At 35.7% G+C, this 18815-nt stretch overlaps 1 protein-coding gene and 1 pseudogene across 10 annotated transcripts; both read right to left on the bottom strand.

Annotated features, from left to right (window-relative positions):
• Nucleotides 1–2805: 2805 nt before the first annotated feature.
• On the bottom strand, nt 2806–13818 carry LOC121981546 (protein NLP2-like). Of its 10 annotated transcripts, XM_042534127.1 has the most exons (10): nt 13597–13818; nt 13452–13511; nt 13209–13297; nt 12985–13043; nt 12770–12872; nt 11774–12696; nt 11417–11458; nt 10633–11328; nt 4268–4391; nt 2806–4068 (listed from the first exon to the last, which is right to left on the bottom strand). In XM_042534127.1, exons 6-10 carry the CDS (start codon nt 12647–12649, stop codon nt 3098–3100), a joined length of 2709 nt encoding a protein of 902 aa, XP_042390061.1. In that variant the 5' UTR covers nt 12650–12696; nt 12770–12872; nt 12985–13043; nt 13209–13297; nt 13452–13511; nt 13597–13818; the 3' UTR covers nt 2806–3097. The 10 variants fall into 10 exon arrangements, with proteins under 10 accessions (XP_042390061.1, XP_042390057.1, XP_042390056.1 ...); XM_042534123.1 differs by having other exon boundaries at nt 11774–12872; nt 13452–13504; XM_042534122.1 differs by having other exon boundaries at nt 11774–12872.
• Nucleotides 13008–17661, bottom strand: LOC121979950 (annotated as a pseudogene).
• Nucleotides 17662–18815: the final 1154 nt, after the last annotated feature.

Raw genomic sequence — 18815 nt, forward strand, 5'->3', positions numbered from 1 at the left:
CTAAACTTTCATTTTTATTCTTATAATTTAATAATTTAGTAATTATTCCTACACATTAAATTTATTGTAAAAAAAAACCTCCGACCTCCAAAGTATGAGTTTGAATAGGTAAAATAGAGAAACCATTTGATCTATCTAAGCATATAAATGAATCATGCTGTTCGTGAACTATTCGAAGTTTGATTTGATAAAAGTTTATTTAAGCTCATTTAATAAGGTTCATTAAGATAAATAAATCAAGCTCAAACTTCGCAATATTCGACTCGTTAGCTCGTGAACATGTTCGTTAAGCTCATAAATCAACTTTTAAATTTAAAAAAAATAATAATTTTGATATTAAATTTATAGATTTTACACTCTACTTATGAAAAATATAAATAAATATATTAAATTTATTTATTAAAATAAAATTATAAATTATAATAAAAATATTATAATTTTCTTTAAATATATAATTTAATTTTTAATGAATATTTAAATTTATACTTATTAAGTTCGTTTAAGTTCAATAAAAGCTTGAATAAGCTGGTAAACCATGAATATATTCGTTAAATAAATCTCGAGCTCGGCTCGATTATAAACGAGCCAAGTTCAAATATTCAAAAGTTCGACTTGACTCGACTCGATTACACCCCTAATCCTACCTCGTTATAAACATTAGTAAAAGATTATTACGTTGTTCCTTACAGTATGTTCATAAAGGAAGATAAATACCGTTAAATTAACTAAAAAGTGGGAGAGATTTTTCTGCAAGATAATTTAACTTTTATTTTGTTATTAATCATCTGATATTCATTTAGTATTGTTTTAATACAAAATAACTAATATATTAAATCTAAAAAAATGGACTTGGCCAGGACCGATTTGTTCCTGCCCAAATTTAACAATATTTTTATTATTTTATCAATTTTTTCATTATCAAGTTAGATTGTCGACAGCTATTCCCTTCTTCCTCTTTTATCAAATATCGTTTATGATTTTCGAATGGCTTCAATAAACAAAAACTATCCCTCTTATAATAACAATAATAATCAAGTTTTATCTTACTAAATGAGACCAATTATATAAATTATTTTAAGTTATTAGACTTTATCTCCTACTATATTATCATCTATATTTAAATATATTTTACTTTATTTTATCATTACTGATCCGGTGGTAAGGACGGGGGACCCTCGTTGGCGGAAGGTCAACGGCACATGGAGGTCAAAGGTCAAGAGATTCGACACTGAGACCCGGCCGACCGGACGAAGCAGGCCGACCGACCGAGAATCCTCCGAGCCGAATGAAAGATAACCCGACTAGGGGTCATCTGAGCATACGACCGAGGCAGAAGACCGAGGCAGAAGTGATATGCCCGCTGAGCGACTGAACAGCTCGACCCTGGAACAGACAGGAGGCGCAAGAGGACAAAGGAGACAGGGGATAACATCATCCTCGAGACATCTGCCGCCGATAAGCAGCAGAGTTGGCGGTCGAGCCGTACACAGGATCATACAGCGGAAGCTTCCACCGTCACATCCGAGATATGCTCGGACGATTGCGGAATGGCGTCAGAGGTGCTTTTCTGACACGGGCTCGTTAAGGTATGTTTAGGGAAGCGTGCACACATCGAGAAGCGTGTCCGCGCCTCCCCGGGGTCCTATATAAGGATCCCCAGACGTCGACGAAGGTATGTGTGATCCCTTACTGTAGCCACAGTTACGCTGCCTCTCTCATTTCTCGTTGCCTGACTTGAGCGTCAGAGGGCCGTCGCCGGGAAACCCCTCCCAGCTCAGCTTCTTTGCAAGTTCATCGGAGATCTACACCATCAGTCGGAGACAACGGAGCGTGTCACGTCTCCAGCGTCCGTCGACTCAGCGCTCGGACAAGATCAATTACTAACCAAAGACGTCATCTTCCTTATTTAATGTGTATATTTATTATAGTTTAACATCATCTAAATAAAATATTTATTGGTCATCTAAATAAATAATTGTATCATCTTAAACATGTCTTTAGGAGTTTTCACTCAATATATGTAATTTTAACTTTCATTTTAATGTTGACATTTCTTATCTTGTTCATCTTCATATATTTGTATATCCACCTTAACATCATCTCTACAACTTATTGCTCATGCACTTGAGTGATAGTTTAATATTCAACTTCATATAACCATCATTTTATATAACTTTATGATCACAAAGAACATCGTTTATTTATTTCAACTATTCTACTTGTATTTTATATAAGATATATCTCTCAACCTTTCTACTATTTTACAAAAATGACCTTAAATATAAACTTTCAACTACTAACAACTCGTCGTCTCTCATTCTAATAATTGTCTAATTATAACTAATATTAAATTTGATGAAAAAAATCCTTATTGTCCTATTCTTAATTCATAATATATTGTTTACTTTTACATATTTTTATTTTATATTTTGACATTTAAACAATGACGATCAAATAGACTTTATGCTAATAATAATATCACCTATATTTAAATAAATTTTATTTTATCTTATTACTTAATCTTCTTTAGTCTTTTCTTTCTCATTTAATATGTATATTTATCATACTTAAATGTGTCTCTGCAAATTTTTCCTAAATATATTTGAATATTTAAAATTAAAAAATTTAAAATGATTTTGTCAACCTTAATATTACATATTACATGTTGAGCATTAAAGCAAGGAGTTATGTTTTCCCTTTCAAAATAAGTAGTGTAAGTTCTCATACCAAAACATGTAATCCGTGTTGCAAATGTTGTGTCTTAATGCGATTGGTGATTGGCCTAAACCAAAATATTTGGCCACATTGAAAAAAAGTTAGTGATTGGATTTACAAAGTTTCACTAGCAAATAATATGTAAATTCCTTAGGATAATATACAGAGGTTAAAGAAAAAAAAATAGTATACAAGAAAATCCTAAAGAACTTTACTAACCAACTACAGCTCTAGAATTCTTATCGATTCTACATCTAAATGTGTGTGCTAAAATAGGACTCGGACTCTGCCGACGATTTACCATATTAACAAAGCAGGACTTTACTGAAATGCTCACGTAGTATTGTACTTTCTTCTCAGGTATGTTCTTCTTCTATGTGATTCACAACTTTGGATAGTTACTACTGGTGGAGCTATCTACGTTACAAGGGGCATATCGAACTTGTAGCTTCATATGTCGTGAGCCGACATTCTCCATCACATCAATGCATTCCTCCAAATCAGCATCGTTCTCCAACATCACCCACTCTTCCTCATCATCCATGTATTTCAGCTGGAAAGTCCCTCGCGACAATTTGAATCTCCTTCCGATTTCCTCAAACAAGTGGTGACTACCTGAAGATGGAGAGTACTTGAATCTAACTGTGCCATCATTGCAAGTAGCCTTCACTGTGACAAACGGCAAAGTTTTCGAGAGTAATATCCTGTTCTTTATTGAGTTGTCGTCGCTGGAAGATTCGGTCATGCTGGAAGAAGGAGAAAGATTGTTGTTTTCTGTGTTTCCGCCATCTGCCTCAGCGTTCATTTGAGTTTTATCAAGTATAGCTGAACTTGAGCTTCCTGAAACAAACTGGCCTTCCAAGTTTGCCAACCTCGAGCCACAGCAGCCTATTGGTATGGCAAAACATGAATGATCAGTTGTGCCAGCTTGAGTTCTAGCATTCGGTGCCAGCCCACCATCTGCACAAGTCCAGTCCAAGTCTCTGCTATAATCATTTGAAAACCCGTCAAATTCATCGGTAGCACATTTTAGCTGGACTGTACTCTCTCTGATAAGGGAAGATCTATCCGGCTCCATTTTGTCAACGGGGTGTTCTTTCTCGATGCTGTGAAAAGAAGATGCTGATTTACCTTTAGGCTCTAAAGTTAGCGATGCCGGGTTTTCCACAGAGGAGACTGCCGCAACAAGGCAGCCAGTAGAAGGATCATATTTTATTGCTCCCTCCGCTCCTTGTACAGATCTTATTACACTTTGGATTTTTTGCAATGAACGATTGACCTTATTTATCTTGCGAGACGGCCATCTTAATATTCCATGTTGTCTGCATATCCTTTTGAGTGTCGTAGGACAAACTGCAACATGAGAAAAACATATTTAAAAAAATATGTTCTTAAAATGAAGGCTTTTTTGCTATAAACTATCAGTAAGTCACAAATGTAGCAGAGTATCGATACGACTTTGTATGTTACAAAGCTTTAGCTAAGGACTTCATATTCTTTAGATGAAAAATAAACGCTGACATATCGAAACCAGTACAGATGTAACGCTCACCACCAATATTCTTTGCAGCATCCTTGAGACTTCCAGAAAAGTATCGCTGAAGAACACTTAGACTAATATGCCTCTCAGTTGTACTGGGTTTTTTCTCAACTTGTTTGACTGAGCTTGATTTTAACTAGCACATGTTGAAACATGCAAGAATTAGATCGACATAGAGCTTTCAATAAAAAAACTCCGATTCCCAGTAAATGAGCAAGCATCGTCGGCCAGTAAAAGGAAAAGAGACTTAACATTTAACAACTAACAATTAGATGCTATGCTAATGCAAGAGCATGGATGTCACAATTTCTTCTTTTTGATTTGATGATGTTGTAATTTGTAGATTTACCTTTTCTTTTTCAAGGACCTGCATGTTCATCTAGTGAGAAAATTCATAACTTAACTATTAATGCAATTAAACTCAAACATGGATAGCTGTTATGCCCGATAGATCTGTTTATCTCGCTCTCTTCAACATGAATGACAACTGAATTTGAATCGCTCTCTTCAACATGAATGACAACTGAATTTGAAATGTGCTGCCGTATTAGAATGTTAATTATATATTGTTACAATACTTTAGGGATTTGCATAAAAGTGCCTTCTTGACATAAAATCAACAAATAAGTAAAGTCACAACATTTGATAATCCATTGCCTAAACTTGAATAGAATTGTTGCAGCAAACCACTAGTGTTGGCAATATATATAGGGCATTTGAATAAAAATTTTAGAGCTTCAATAGCACAAAAGCATTCCAATGAGACGAGATATTTTAGTCTGCCAATTGATATTTTGTTAATGTTTTGACCGAAAACAACCCCCCAACATTTAAGACATTAGATTTCATGATGTCATATGTGTGAAACAGGTTAAAAAGCAATCACTTGTATATCTTGTATATTTTGATATGTTAAACATTGTGAACACAGGACAATGATTGTGTTCTTTAAGCTTTTGTTTTATCCGTGCCAAATTTGACCATAGTTGAAAAATATCGTCATCATCAAGCTATATTTGTCATGACTATCGACTATTTGAGACCAACTACATGGATCTTATCTCTCCATTGAAATGTTATATGGTATCAATTGCCTTAATCAATTTGCCTTGACTTTTTCAACTTGAAGGATAAAACTCTAATAATTCAAAATCTATCCGTCTAGTAGACACACATTATGAATATGAGATAACGTAAATAATATCTACACTCCAACTTAGAGAGACATAAGGATAGCAATGGGATGAGTTTGTTTTTGGCACATGTGGATACCTAGCCTATTTAAACGAGTTTGGGTACCTGCAAGTGAAGTAGTAGATACACATTATGAATATGAGATAACTTTTATGTTTAATGACTCAAATAACAAAAATTAATCAATTTTATAATAAAATATTTTTTTCTTCTTTATTACATATTAAAGTCAAATTGAGTTCCTGTTAGTATCCACAAGAGTTATAATTATATGTTAGAGGTTTATTCCCACATGAGAAATTTAGTTAGTAATTCAATAGTTCTCTTGTGAAAACAAAGACAACTCTCCTCTCAATTGTATATATTTAATGCATTGAAGAGTTTCGATGATGACAGACAATGAAAAAATAAATATTTTTAAGTTATTATATTCTAAGTTAAACTCCACCCATGATGACCTGTCATGGCCGGTCCCAAGCCCGGATAAAGGAGGAGGGTTGCGGTAGGTTGCCAGCCAACGTCAAACTATGGTAAATATTCAATGAATCAGCCGACCCCACCTAGTGGGAAAAGGCTTGGTTGTTATTGTTGTTGTATTATATTCTAAGTTACTTATACGACTAGAATTCTACCTCAGTGGAAGTGAATTCAAAATTACACCACTAACTAAATTTTAACTTTTTCCCCCCTTCTAAATGATGGTAGTGAACTCATTTAAAGAACGCGTTCAACTTCTATAGAGGGTTTTGCAACAATATTGATTAATTCTAATTCTAAGTAGATGTATTAAAGTAACTTTTGTAGGATCAAAGAAGCGGCTAAAGGGGGTTAGTTGCTTGAAATATGGAAATACAAAATGACTCGAGCACAATGATTAAATAAAAGGAGTCAGATATGTAGTGGAAAAATAAATCAATAAAGACAATGCTAACAAGTTGTTTATAATATGATTTGAATCACTGGTCCTATTCCACTGATTTGATAGATGTTAGATGAGTCAATTCTCAAAAATCCTACTAATTTGTTCTCCTTACAGCGGTGGAAAACATCATAAAAAACTTTTTCTCCTTAAAAAAATAATATAATAATCATAAAGGAAAGCTTGTAAGAAAATCCAAAAACTTGCAAGAGACTAAAGATAGAAAGAATCTTTAAGTTTAGGGTGTTTAACAATAATAATAATAGACTATAAAAAATAGCGTGAGTGAGAATCTATAATGGGTTGTAGGTTAAACTTTTCTTGCCTCTTTCAAACCAAGTTTGGATGAGTTTCACACAACTATTCTATTTAATTCCAATCAACTAAAACGTTAACCACACATGTCTTATCTGCTAGCTTTTGTTTTCAGTCGACTCAGTACATTTTTAGTCGACTCAAAATCATTCCAGTCAACTCAACAGCTATCAATCGACTTAATTGGATCCCAGTCATCTGTCAGGATTACGATTCCAGTCAATTTAAATCATATTGAGTCAACTCAAATCCAATTAAATCGATTCAACACCTTTCAGTTTACTCATATGATTGTTGTTGCAATCCTTATCCTTCAATGAATATTCTTGTTGGCTTACTCAAGCCAACTTCAATTGACTCAATTATTGTTCATTTAGCTAAAGTTGAAACAGAATTCTTCTGTTCATGAGAAAAAAGTCTTGAGTCGACTATTGAGTTGACTCAACTATGCAGTGGACTAACCTTAACTTCCAATTGATTGAATGTGCTCGTCAATACTTCATTCATCGACTATGACCTAGAAAGACTTGTTTCTTGATCGATTTCATGCCAAAGTAAAAATCTACCCAAAAACTAAGATTATAAGTCGCTCATAATCTTTCAAAGACTCACTTAGTCTTCATCTGCTAAGAGACCATTGTTGGTGCAGGGAGCACCAGACGATTGTGTTAGATCAAGTCGCACGTGAGAGGAGGGTGAATCACATGATTTTGAAAACCTCGTTCGTTTCGGTTTTCAAATCAAAGTATGAACATAGCGGAATAAGAGAATAGACAAATGAAAAACAATATGAACACAAGTGGTTTACTTGGTTAGGAGCCTTCGACGACTCCTACTCCAAGACCCAAGTCCCGCAGACCTATCGATGGGTAATCCACTAAAAACCCTCTTCCGGTACCTCCGAAAGAGAAGATCAAGTACAAAAAGATCGAAAAAGTGTAACAGACTACACTTTCCGTTTGCAGAAATTAAGTACAGAAACAATGACTTTGTTACCGACACGTAGAGATTGAAGTGAGAGCGCACGAGTGTCGATGTTGATCTGCCGGACGCGATCGGAAGTCCTCAGAGTAGTTTTCGAGCACAGCAACTTCGCAATAGAGTCGCAGCAAGAAGTCAGAATAGTCAGAACCTTAAATAGACGCGTAGTAGCTCGTATAGTAGTTGTTGGTTGATGTTTGGTTGGACTGCCTTATAAAGGGCATGGAAGGTGTCTTCCATAACCATTGAAGGCGCCTTCAACGTGGGTAAATATGATCCCGACTTCGTTGTGCCTTATCTGCAACGGGGTCCAAAAATTTATCCCTTGGAAGGTGCCTTCAAGTCATTAAAGGCGCCTTCCAATACTTGAAGGCGCCTTGAGGTACTGTTCATCCAAAGGCTTTTTGCTCCTTTTGCCCGACAAGTTGTGTTAGTCCAAATCTAAAACATCTAACCTGCAAAAGAAAGTTAGCACAGTGATAATAAGAAGTAGTAATTAGCCCCTGTCCTCCCAGAACCAAGAACTAGTCAAGGTCTCAGATTAGAAATCCAAAATGGACCTAACCTGGACGACGCCTGTCCCTCAACCAGGACGCGTCCTCACTTAGTCACTCTCCTCCAGTGGCTTACCTTTACTTACCAATTTGCTGTTGGTTGACTAGTCTCTTGACTCATCATGTTTTCATGCCAGCTGTCCGGTCCACAAACCCAACTAGGCTTTCTACAGATTGTCCAATCCCGCGGACCCAACTGGTCTTCCTGCTAGATATCCCGTTGGCCTGTTGACCTATCTGGACTTTGCACCAACTATCCGTCCCAGACCTAGCTGGATTTCTGCCTGGTGTCCGGTCCTTCATACCATCAATTCCTGCACACTTGGTAAAGTAATCAAATCACAAAAACATCTAACTTAACTCACTTGTCATTCATCAAAATATGAGTTAGACCGTTAGTGCAAACTGCACCAACAGATTGAACTTGTGTTTTGATAATAGCAAAGGGGTTCAAAGTTAAGTTGTCTTGTTATCTAACAAGTGTGACTGAATTTGCAGGAGAGTCCTAAGTTGTCTTATGCAAAAGTCCTAGTAGATTCTAAGTAGGTGGAAAGTCCTAGCTGCGGTTAGACAACGAACTCTTGCTCCGAGAGACTGGGCGAAGTCTTGGCGGTTCGAGGACTTTGGGCGAAATCCTAGAGTCGAGGACTTTAGGTGAAAATGTTACGGACCTTAGGTGGAAGACTGGACTTATCGTGGATCAGACGTTCAGTATGAAGACCTGAAGTCTCGGACACTGAGCAAAAATCCAGACGGTATTGAGGATCGGTCTAGCAAAAGGTAATTTCTCCTAAGAGGAATAAGTGAGGGTGCGTTTCCCGAAGAGGGAACAGTAAGCGTCGATCCGACTTAGAATTTCAACGAAACTCAAAGTCAGGACCGAACAACTCGAATGCTGTCAAAATCATACCTTATTTATATTGTTTTGCATGGACTAACTTTATTTTGCAGAAAATGGAGTTGTTGGAAAAAGTTGGTCTGAGCACCCGGAGTGGGTACCTGGCCAGGCACCCTCGCGGTTCGGGCGCTCGGAGTTGCTCCAGGCGACCGAACTGCTGATTGGCGGACCTACATCACGATCCGAGCGCCTAGGGTTGGTCCGAGTGTCCGGAGGTGGATAACTCTTGCCGGATCGAGTTTCAACGAGAGCACGCCATCTCAGCCCTGTGGGGGCGCCCGGGGGAGGTTCCAAGCACCCGAAGTGGGCTATAAAAGGAGGATTTGACCAGCACCTCAAGAACAACATTCCGAACAACTTCCGCTTTTGTGTGCTGCTCAGAACACACTTCCTCGACGCCCGAAAGCTACTCCGACAATAACTGCGCTCAAGATTTGATTCTCCAAGTCGTTGGTATTGTTGTTATTCAAATTACTTGTACTAAAGTTGTAATTATTCTTGTAATCATCGGATTGATTAGTATTTGCCTATCGAAAGCACTCTCACGTGTGGGCCTTGGAGTAAGAGTCACCACAAACTCCGAACAAAGTAACTATTGGTGTGTTAGCGTTGTCTCTTTCTTTCTTTTTGTCTTTATTCCGCTGCCATTTTACTCGATCGATTTTAAATGTTCGTGAGGAAGCCACAAGCGCTATTCACACCCCCTCCCCCCCTCTAGTGCGTCTCGATCCTGCAATCATGTCACCAAGTCTTTCTCTGCTAAGAGACCTTACCTTTGGGTTTTCCTCAAAGGCACCTACTACACTCAAGCATCCTTTCAATACCTATCAATATTCTTCATCTGCCAAGGTCCTCTTGGACTTTTCTCTTTGTCAACATGTGTTGAACTTCTCCATCGGCCAACATTTGTTAGACTTCTCCAGCTGCCAAGGTATTCTTCAACTTATCCATCTGCCAACACCTATTGAACTTCTTTATTTGTCAAGTATCTAATCAACCTTGACCGACCTACTTAGATTTTTCCAACCCAAAATTTGTTGCCATCACTACTCCTACACACTTGGTAAACATATGACATAGATCTAACTCTTTGTCAACAGCATCCATCTTAGTCGAATTTGACCACTTGAGGCATGATTGGACCAACTTTTAATTATCCTAAACTAATGATTTTCTTTGATCTTCCTCAATGCCTCTCTTTTACAGAGAGTTCTTGTACTAGTCAAAAGTATTAGACACCAAATCAAATTATTAATAGCCACAGTTTGAGTGATGTCACTCTAAAGTCCATAAGGTAAAGTGTATACTTAGATTTCCACATAACTACAAGGGATCATGTTAGCAATCATGAGGACAAAAGGACCATCAGTTCAACATAGGATGCTTCATGAAGGCATCAATTATTTGACAACATGACAATTAAGCAAAACAAATAGATAACACATCTGCAGCTCAAGACATTACAGAAACCATACTCAAAGCATGACACTAGAAATAAGATTGAGGAAGCAAGCACCTCTTCATGATGAGCATCACCATTTTGTTCCTCAGATGCAATCTCCTTAGCTCCAAAGTTAACTTTATAAGTTGTTTCATCAATTCTGTCCACTGGTTGAGAGCACTTAATTGAGAAATCAGTTGATGAGGAACATACTGGTGCTTCTGAAACTCCAGCTATCTCTGCTTCTGCTTTTTCAGCATCCGAAACAGATCTCAAACTTCTACAAATTCTCTTCATGTTACTTGAGAGGATATTTAAAAGGAGTTGTTGCTCTTCAGTGCCTGTACAATTTACTGGTAGAAAGAACTCTAGTATGTAATCATCATCTCCGGTGTATGTGCTCCTGACTCTGATTGCAACCGCAGCATGAAGGTTGAACTTACGAGCATGGTGTACAAGTGGATATTCTTGAATGTCATACTCCTTTACATCAGGGGAGAAGAATGGATGATTTGATTGAAGAGCCTTCCCAGCAATGCCTTGTTCAGTCTCAAGGCTATGTTCAGCGCATGCATGAAGAAAACCTTGCATTCGTGTATCGTGAACATAGCAAGCTGATTCTTGGATGCAAAGGATAGGCCTACTTAAATGGTTACCATCAGGTCTTATAGGAACCCATGAAAGTGCCAGCGGTAACATGTATGCATGACATAAATATCTCAATACATCAAGAATCTCTGAGAATGCAGAAAGTTGGCTCTTTGTGAGATTCTGCAAAAGAAAAGAAATCATTCTTAAAAATCATTTAGAAGCATCATTCCATCTTAGAAGAAAATTGATCTCAGATTAGCACAACTACCTGTAGGGAAGCCTGTACTTTTGTGGACCTCAAGTTCACTGCCTGAAAAGGCCAAAAAAAAGGCACCTTGAGATGCAAAAAGATAAGTATGTTTCTCAAACATGATAGTTCACAGATAAAAACATAGAATAACTAAAAGACAAAAAAAAAACAAACAGGTCTAAAGTCTGCTCTCAGCAAGGATCTGAAATCTGAAGAGAAACACAAGCCTTATTGTTATGTCTCATAAGCCCAGTGACAATCCAAGAGAGAAGAAACAACAAAGAATATCCTCCACACCACTTCACAGTCATATGTTGGCAAAACATATTACATATATGTTCATGTGAAGATTTTTAATGTCATAGCAACACTGACCTCAAGAGCTTCAGAAATTGTTTCCATCTCTGTATCAAAATTGCATTTTTCATTTGTTGTAACAAGCTCAAGCACTGCACGACATGAATCTACATCAGCGTCAAAAATTGGAACAGCAAGAGAACCACATACCTTGTGATTGACTGCATGGTCCATCCTCAAGTACTCAAAGTTTCTATAATAGATGACATTTGAGGTCCACTCTGGCCTTCCAGAGACATAGACACGCCCAGGAAGCCCAGTGAATAAACCAGGGGCTTCCCTAGATGAGAAGGTAAAATGCCTTGAAACTTCGCGGTACCCAGCAAGACTATTGTCTAGGAGAAAAGGTTGCTCAGATGTACTTAACACATATTGCTCACCGTGATTAATGGGCATCCAAACCTGGGCGAGAATTCCACCACATGATGATTCCCTAACCAAGGATAGAGCCTTAAGCATTCTTTCTTCAAGAGAAATCACTTGGAGGGATGGAGGAACATGAAGCACCACTTCGTTTGACTTGGAATCAAAAGCAGAATAACTAGCACTCCTACTGCTAACATCCATTCCGGGGCAATCTGATGAAGACCCTTGCCTCAATCTAGAAAATAGTTTATTATCCCTGTGGGTATGATTAGTATCACCCATGTTGCTATTAACTCCAAGAACAGCATTTGTCATTTGAGTAGAGACCCTTGGTGATGACAAGGAAGCCCACAAACCAGATTCTTGTTGAGCAGCTGGAAAACTTAAAGTAGATACAATTTGATCTACAATTGTTGGACTACATGCTTCACTATAACCATCAAAATTCATGAGGAAGAAGAGCCCAAATGGATCATTAGGAATTGGGCTCCCACCCCCTTCATAATCAGTAAGCGGTAAGTCGTCCATAAGATTTTACTTGGAAATTCTATGAAGCCAATTTTCCTTTTCAGTTCCTGCACATCGATGCACTCATGAGACAATCTTTTCCACAGAAGCAGCTTTATTCTTCCAGCAATGAGCATGTACAGGGAAAAACAGTTATCTGCAAGCCAGAGGGAAGAATACGAAAGAAACCGCCAACACAATAGGAGAAAAACCGCGGTGCTGAAACGCTGCAATCACATCATCCCTAGAACGGAGGTCAGTTCGATGAATCATTTGCCATTAAAAATCAAAATTTTCGCTATAAAATAGGATCATCGATCCATAAAAAGGATTTTAGGAGGTACTATCCTATTTACCAGCTCAACCAAATACCAAATTGCTATCGCATAGCAAAACGAGAGAGAACGAATCCTACCTGCAAATCGAAGAAAGAAGAAAGCTCGGTTAAACGCTGCAATCACATCATTCCTAGCACCGAGGTCAGTTCGATGAATCATTTGCGATTAAAAGTCAAAATTTTCGCTATAGAATAGGATCATCGATACAGCAAAAGGATTTTAGGAGGTACTATCCTACTTACCAGCTCAACCAAAATACCAAATTGCTGTCGCATAGTAAAACGGGAGAGAGAACGAACCCAACCATCACCCCGTCACCGAGGTCAGTTTGCTGAATCATTTGCGATTAAAAATCAAAATTTTCGCTATAGAATAGGATCATCGATCCAGCAAAAGGATTTTAGGAGGTGCTATCCTAGTTACCAGCTCAACAAAAAAAACAAATTGCTATCGCATAGCAAAACGAGAGAGAGGACGAACCCTACCTACGAATCCAAGAAACAATAAATCTCTCGAAAACGCTGCAATCACATCACCCCTGTCACCTAGGGAGGTGCTAGCCTAGTTACCAGCTCAACCAAAAAACAAATTACTATCGCATATCAAAGCGAGAGAGAGGACGAACCCTACCTGCGAATTGAAGAAACAAGAAAGCTCGGCGATAAGTATAGTCCGCGCCGCACGCCGATCCGTCTTAGCTCACAGAGTGGGAACGAGAGATTCCCACGCAGATCGCCTCAACCAGCAGCAAGTGGTAGTCTCCAATTTCGAGAGCAATTTAAGCCATCGGGCGAGCGGAAGAGAAAGCGACGCAGCAGAGAGTTTGCGGCGATGACGATTGCGGAAAAGGATTGTTCTCGTTGAAAAACGCCAGAAGCAGCCAAAGAATTTCGGCGGCAGTTAAATGAAGGCCACTCAAAGAGCCTTGAATTACCATCTCGCCATTTTAGTTAAAAACAATTTATACAATAAAACCCCGAGAAATCCTAAATTTCATAAACATCCGACATTCACACGACATTTTTATTATTATTATTGTCAAAGATTCCCTCATATTTTTCGGTAATATCAAAATCATATCTCATCCATAAATTTTTTCCCCACATGTTCCTCGTGCCTTTAGGGTGTGTTTGATAAATGAGATAGGATATTAGATGGGTTATAAAAAATTATCAGCTCAACTTAATTTATTATATTTTGAGGGAGCTCATGATTATTTACCACACCAATTATCATTTACTTTATAATATCTACCCCACCTAATCAGCCCTGGTCCTAACATTCAGGAGGCCTTCAGCAAAACGATAAAATAGATCCTAATTTTTTTTAATAAAGTAAAATTTATTTATAATGACTTCTTCTAACTTTTCTAAATACAAAATCATCTATAATATTATTAATTTCAAGATTTTCTAAATCTCTTTTTCGTACCCCTGACATGCCCGTCCTTCCGACCCCACTTCTTATTCTAATTTTCTTCTGTTTCTACCCTTTTCTTTTATTTGTTTTATTTTTTTTTGTTTTGTTCTTTATTCGTTTTCCTGTTTTTTTTAAGTTTTGTTTATTTTTTGTTTTTAATCTGTTTTTAAATTTTTTATCAATTTTATTTTTTTAATAATTTGCTATTATATATTTATAATTTTTGTTTATTTTTAGTTATAGATTTTAAGAGTTATCAACACTTGAAGCTCAAAGGGTGAATAATTTAAGAAGAGAGAAAGTTCTGACATGTGTCAAGTGTTGGAGGGGTAATTTAAAGGGAGAGGGGTATTTTGACATATGTCAAAGATTGGAGGGTGGTAATTTAAAGAGAGTGAAAAGTTCTTACATATGTCAAGAGTTGAAAGTGAAATAATTTAAAAGAATGAAAGATTTTAACATGTGTCAAGGTTGAAAGTACAGTAATTTAAAGGGATGAAAAATTTTGACATGTGTTAAGAGTTGGAATGGGGTAATTTAAAGGGATTGTGTCAAGAGTTGGAAGGGAGTAATTTAAAGAGATGAGAGATTTTAACATATATTACATATAGAAGAGGGGTAATTTAAAGGGAATGGAGGTTCTGACATATGTCAAGAGTTGAAGATGAGTAATTTAAAGGAGAGGGTATTTTGAAAAAAATATAAAAAATAATGAATAAAATTGATTAAAAAATAAAATTTAAAAAATAATAATCAAAATTAATTAAAAAATAAAACTAAATAAAATTTAAAAATATATAAGTATTGATGACAAAAAATAATAAACTAAATTAATTAAAAAATAAAATTAAATAAAAATTAAAGAAAATTACAAAATAATAAACAAAATTAATTAAAAAATAAAACCAAATAAAAATTCAACAAAATTAAAAAATATATAAGTATTATGAAAAAATAAAAAATAAAATTAATTAAAAAATAAAATTAATTAAAAAATAAAATTTAAAAAAATAAAGAAAAAAGAAAGGGTAAAATTGTCATTTGACAGGGAGAGAGAGGATGGGAGAGGGGGTGCAGTGTCAAATGGGAGGGGGAAAAGCAATTTACTAGATAAAATTGTTAATCCATTTAACCTCTCTTGCGACATGGTTGATCTCATGTATGTTTTCAGTAATTTTAATTTGAGAAACTTCTTTCAGCTGATCCTACGGTAACAGGCATAGTCAACAATATTTTATAAGCAATTGCAACATTTGGACAACAATCTATATTTTTTACAAAATTAAGAATATCAACTGCCGACATTATATCATTTGGTAAAGTTAGTTGTAGTATTTTTAATTCTGTAAATAAATCATCTAACTCAATATCTAATGAATTATCATGTGTAAATGTGGATGTCAGATTAACACAACATTTTCTCAACTCATCATTATCTAATGATTTTAATGTTTTCGAATCAAACAAAAAGCCAAATATATTTTCAAATGTTTTCATTTCATCAAATCTACTTTTCAAAGAAGAAATTGTCATGTCTACAATAATCACAAAATAATCAATTCTAAAAGATTCTTCAGGTGATAGTGAAATTTCATCATTTTCTTTCTCATCAAATTGTTTTTTTCTAAAAATATGACGTTTCATTGAAAATATTGGCTCTATATTCATATCAGATGCAAAACTTTTAGCAATAGTCAAACTTGTTGCAAAACCATCATTCATATATTTTTCAAAATATGATATTATACCATCTAATTGTTTTACAGCAGAATCAATGCACATAGATTTTGATTGTAACTTCTTACTTATCATGTTTATAGCAAATAAAATATCATACCAAATAACCATACCAAGTAAAAATTCAAAACTTTCAATTGAGTTAACTATACTTTCAGCTTCACTCTTAGACTTTGCATCATCACAAATGTCATATAACTCTAATAAAGCACTTCACACTTCAAGAGCTTGAAACCTAATAGTTTGAACACTTTTAATACGACTTTCCCAACGTATGTTTGAAAAAGATTTTACAGTTAATCCTTTCACATTATCAAGTAAAACTTTCCATCTTTTAGGAGAACTTGAAAACAATGTATATATGCATTGAACCACTCCAAAAAAAGAAACGGCTTTAACACAAGAATGTGTCAAATCACTAAGAGTCAAATTAAGACTATGACAAGCACATGGCATGTATAACGCTCTTGGGTTTATTTCAAGCAACCTCTTTTGAACTCCTTGGTGTTTTCCTTTCATATTAGAACCATTATCGTAACCTTGACCTCTAATATTTTCAATACTAAGATCAAGTGATTTTAATACATTTTTTAATTCATTAAAAAGTCCAAAACCAGATGTATCATTAACTTTTAGAAATTCTAAAAAATACTCTTCTATTTTCACATTGCTAGATGACATATTAACACATCGTACTATGAAAGTCATTTGTTCTTGATGACTAATATCCGGAGTACAATCAAGAATTATTGAAAAATATTTTGCCTCCTTAATTTTCTTAATGATAATACTTCTAACATTATCAAGAGAAATCAACTCATTCTGAATTTTATGACCAAGATAATGATGATGAATTTCATTATTTTGAATGCGTCTAATATGATCTTGCATCACAACATCAAAATCAGCAATCATTTCAATCAACCCTAAAATGTTTCCATTACTTTCTTGATATAGTTTCTCATTAGATCCCCGAAAAGCCAAACAACGTTTAGAAAGACATTTTTCAATTGCTAATATTCTTGTAAGAACTTGTCTCCAACGCTCTCTTTCTTTAGAGATTTCTCGTTGTAGATCTTTATCAATTGTTTCATTTTTATCTAATCTCATTTTTAATTCCTTCCAAGAGTTCATATTAGTTATATGTTCAATAGAATTTTCATGTTCTTTAAGTCGTTCACTGATATGTTTCCAATCTCTAAACTCATCATTCGCTAAAGAACTTCTATTGTTTTCATATTTAAATAACTTACAACAAAAACAATAAACTTTATCTACATGTTTACCGTATACCAACCACTTTCAGTCTCTTTCCTATCCATTACTTAACTTTTTAAAATAATTACTTGAAAAATGTCTAGACTAGTGATCAAAAGGAAATGTGAGATTTATTTATCTTATAGGCTCCTTTTCAACTAAAATATCACGTGCATTGTTATCAAGATTATCCCAATTTCTTGGGTCATATATATCAAGTGGAGGAATAAATTGTTTATCAATATTATTATTCTCATTATCTACTACATGTAACATTTTCATGCTCTCTTAAATTATCTCTATCTTCATTAACATCATGAATTTCATTCGATTCATCATTAACATCATGAATTTCATTAGACTCCTCGCTAACATCATATATTTCTTTAGACTCATCTATATTATCCCTATTTAAAATTTCTATATTTTCATTAGAACTTGTACTTTTAACAAAGAATTTATTAAGAGCACCTCTTTGTAATTCGGTTAATTATTCTAGTCTTTTTCTTTCTTTTTTTTCTTTTTTCATATCTAGAAATTTGTTTTTTAGGCAACATATTATAATTCACAAAATCACAATTAAAAAGCTATAATTTAAATCAACTTAGTCTGAGTATAAAAGGAATAATAACACCTAGATTGAAATTATTTGTAGAATTGTAGGCTTAGCACTTAGCAGCTTGAGCACCTCGCCTCGGACACGGTAGACCGTAGACTGTAGTAAAACACAAATTTATTAATTTAACAATTAAGTCAACATTAAATTCCAAATTTACAATTAATTAATTAACAAAAAATTCCTATTCTATGAACAATTAACTAAAGTCATAGGCTATGACTTAAGTGAGCTTAAGGGACATACCAGTCCAAGATATTTAATGCACTGGTTTTGAAGCTAGCTTCTTGGGCATTTTTCCAGGCTTATTTCTCTTCCATCACCAACATCCAGCCAATACGAGCAAGAAAAAGGAGATTAAGATAGAGAAATCAATAGGTAAAATGAAGTGTATATATATGCTTCTGACTTCTAAGAGACTCACTAGCAGAGGTGAGAGACGTAGAGTGATAGAGGTGAGAGAGAGAGGTGAACTGGTGAAGTCGTGAGCCGTGCAGAGCCAGTCTAGCGGAGAGTGATTCGCCAGAGGAGAGCAGGCGAGCAGCAGCCGTCGGCCGACAGAGGTGAAGGAGAGTAGGAGACGCAAAGCGGCAGTCGGCAGAGGTGAGAGAGGTGCAGAACGGGACGATTTCATGGCCAAAGGAGCAGCAGCCGAGAGCCGACAATGGATTTCGTGGAGCAGCAGCCGACGGATGAAAAGCAAAGTGAAAGTTAACCTAATTCCTAAATAAATAAATATATATACATATATATATCTGTAAAATTTGGGGCCCCCAAAACATTGGGCCCTGGGCAGTCGCCCAGGACCGCCCGACCTTTG

This window comes from Zingiber officinale, chromosome 5A (genome assembly GCF_018446385.1).
Source record: "Zingiber officinale cultivar Zhangliang chromosome 5A, Zo_v1.1, whole genome shotgun sequence".
Taxonomy (NCBI): domain Eukaryota; kingdom Viridiplantae; phylum Streptophyta; class Magnoliopsida; order Zingiberales; family Zingiberaceae; genus Zingiber; species Zingiber officinale.